Source organism: Arvicola amphibius, chromosome X (genome assembly GCF_903992535.2).
Source record: "Arvicola amphibius chromosome X, mArvAmp1.2, whole genome shotgun sequence".
NCBI lineage: Eukaryota > Metazoa > Chordata > Mammalia > Rodentia > Cricetidae > Arvicola > Arvicola amphibius.
The window spans coordinates 18,599,462-18,601,702 of NC_052065.1; the positions used below are offsets into that span (position 1 = coordinate 18,599,462).

Sequence of the window (2,241 nt, forward strand, 5' to 3'; positions counted from 1 at the left end):
TATTAATTCAAGAAGGAAGACCCACCCTAAATGTTGGTGACACTTTCTGGTGGCAGCCAAGATAAAAGGAAATGGAAGAACAAAAATTTGCATTTTGCCTACTTACCTTTCTTCATTCCCTCTAAGCACGTTCATCAACTCTGTTGGTAAAATGTCCCTTTACTGATATTAGAACCAGCTTTTTCAGGCTTCCAATGTAGACCAAATCTCAGTAGCTTCTAGGAATCCGCCAAGCCTTCAGCTCTGGATTAGCACTGCTGAGACATTCAGACTCATGGACTGAGAAACCATTTTCAGACTCATCAGACAATATCATGTAAGCCAATCTATCAAGTCCCCTCTTTTAAAAAGAATAGTTCTGGGGCGGGGCTTCAAGAACTGGCGGCGGAGCCTCGCGAAGGTTCCAGAGGCGTCACGTGCGGAGGGCGGGCCGCGCCCGGTCGGTGTAGTTCGCTGCTGGCGCTGCGTCGCTCTCGGGTGCCGGGTTCTGCGTTTCCTGTCAGCTCCGGTGCGCCGGTGCAACTCCGGCCTCGGGCCCGAACGCCACACCATGGCTTCCGTTTTGGAGGAGTTGCAGAAGGACCTAGAAGAGGTCAAAGTGTTGCTGGAAAAGTGCACTAGGAAAAGAGTACATGACGCTCTTACAAGTGAAAAGTCCAAGATTGAGACAGAAATAAAGAACAAGATGCAGCAGAAATCACAGAAGAAACCAGAACTTGACAGTGAAAAGCCAGCTGCTGTGGTTGCTCCTCTTACAACAGGATACACTGAGAAAATCAGGAATTATGGATGGGATCAATCAGATAAGTTTGTGAAAATCTACATTACCTTAACTGGAGTTCATCAGGTTCCCACTGAGAATGTGCAGGTACACTTCACAGAAAGGTCATTTGATCTTTTGGTAAAAAATCTCAGTGGCAAGAATTACTCTATGATTGTGAATAATCTTTTGAAACCCATCTCCGTGGAAAGCAGTTCCAAAAAAGTCAAGACTGATACAGTTATCATCTTATGTAGAAAGAAAGCAGAAAACACACGATGGGACTACTTAATTCAGGTGGAAAAAGAATGCAAAGAGAAAGAAAAGCCTTCCTACGATGCTGAAACAGACCCTAGTGAGGGATTAATGAACGTTCTAAAGAAAATTTATGAAGATGGAGATGATGACATGAAGCGAACCATTAATAAAGCATGGGTGCAATCTAGAGAGAAGCAAGCCAGAGAAGACACAGAATTTTGAGACTTAAGTCCTTTGGGAACTGTGTTGTGGAATGCTCATGTTTCCAGTAAGGGAATATTGTTGAACTGCACATAAAATTTGACAGATAACTATTTACACAGCCTTCTAGGTAAAAACAGCAAATTCTCCATTTCTTACTGGAGGATTTGATTTAAATAAAATACTTATTAAACGTTCTCCTCCATTAGCATCCTAGTCATTTTGTTTAAGAAAAGGTTATATGGTGTTCCTTACTGTAATGTAAGAAGGAAATCTTACATAATGAAAATGTTACTTTTGTTCTGGCTGAGAGACAAAAAATATTTGCCTATCTGAAACTGACATCATCTCCCACTAAAGTAAAAATAAAACCAAAATTCTTGCAAAAAAAAAGAATAGTTCTTTTATGTGTATGAGTTTTGCCTGCATGTATGTATGTATGTATGTATGTATGTGCACAACATGCATGAAATGGCCATGGAGGCCAGAAGAGGGTTCGAATCTTCAGGAACTGGATTTACAAAAGGTTGCTACCTGCCATGTGGGTGCTGGGAACTAAACCCAGATCCACTGCAAATAATAGCAAGTACTCTTAATCTCTGAGCCATCTCAGCAACCCTATAAACTTCATAATATATCTATTCATTCTTTCAGTTTTGTTCTTTTAGGGAAATTATACTAATAATTTATGAAGGCAATACAAAATCCTCTAACTAAATAGAATTTTTCTTTTACAACTCCATGAATGCTGATTTTATGAGATCAAACATCGTTTATTGTTGTATTCAAAGCATTTTAACAGCCTGTGTAATATATTTAATAGAATGAATAATTACATGTTAATAGGTTTCAAGAAGTTAAAAGCCCCTAAGTTTATATATAAGGCGCTATAGATTTATCAGATCTTTGAACACATAGTTAAATCCAAATAATATTTATGACAAACTAATATCATCTGTATCTATTAGAAATCTCTCTGTCAAATTAGCTGTTTCTCTCCCTTGTAAACCTGCAGCAAGATT

At 39.0% G+C, this 2,241-nt stretch overlaps 1 protein-coding gene across 1 annotated transcript; it reads left to right on the forward strand.

Annotated features, from left to right (window-relative positions):
- Positions 1-438: 438 nt before the first annotated feature.
- Positions 439-1,240, forward strand: LOC119805348 (calcyclin-binding protein-like). Its single transcript, XM_038317310.1, has one exon. It carries the CDS (start codon positions 551-553, stop codon positions 1,238-1,240), a length of 690 nt encoding a protein of 229 aa, XP_038173238.1. The 5' UTR covers positions 439-550.
- The last annotated feature ends 1,001 nt before the right edge of the window (positions 1,241-2,241 follow it).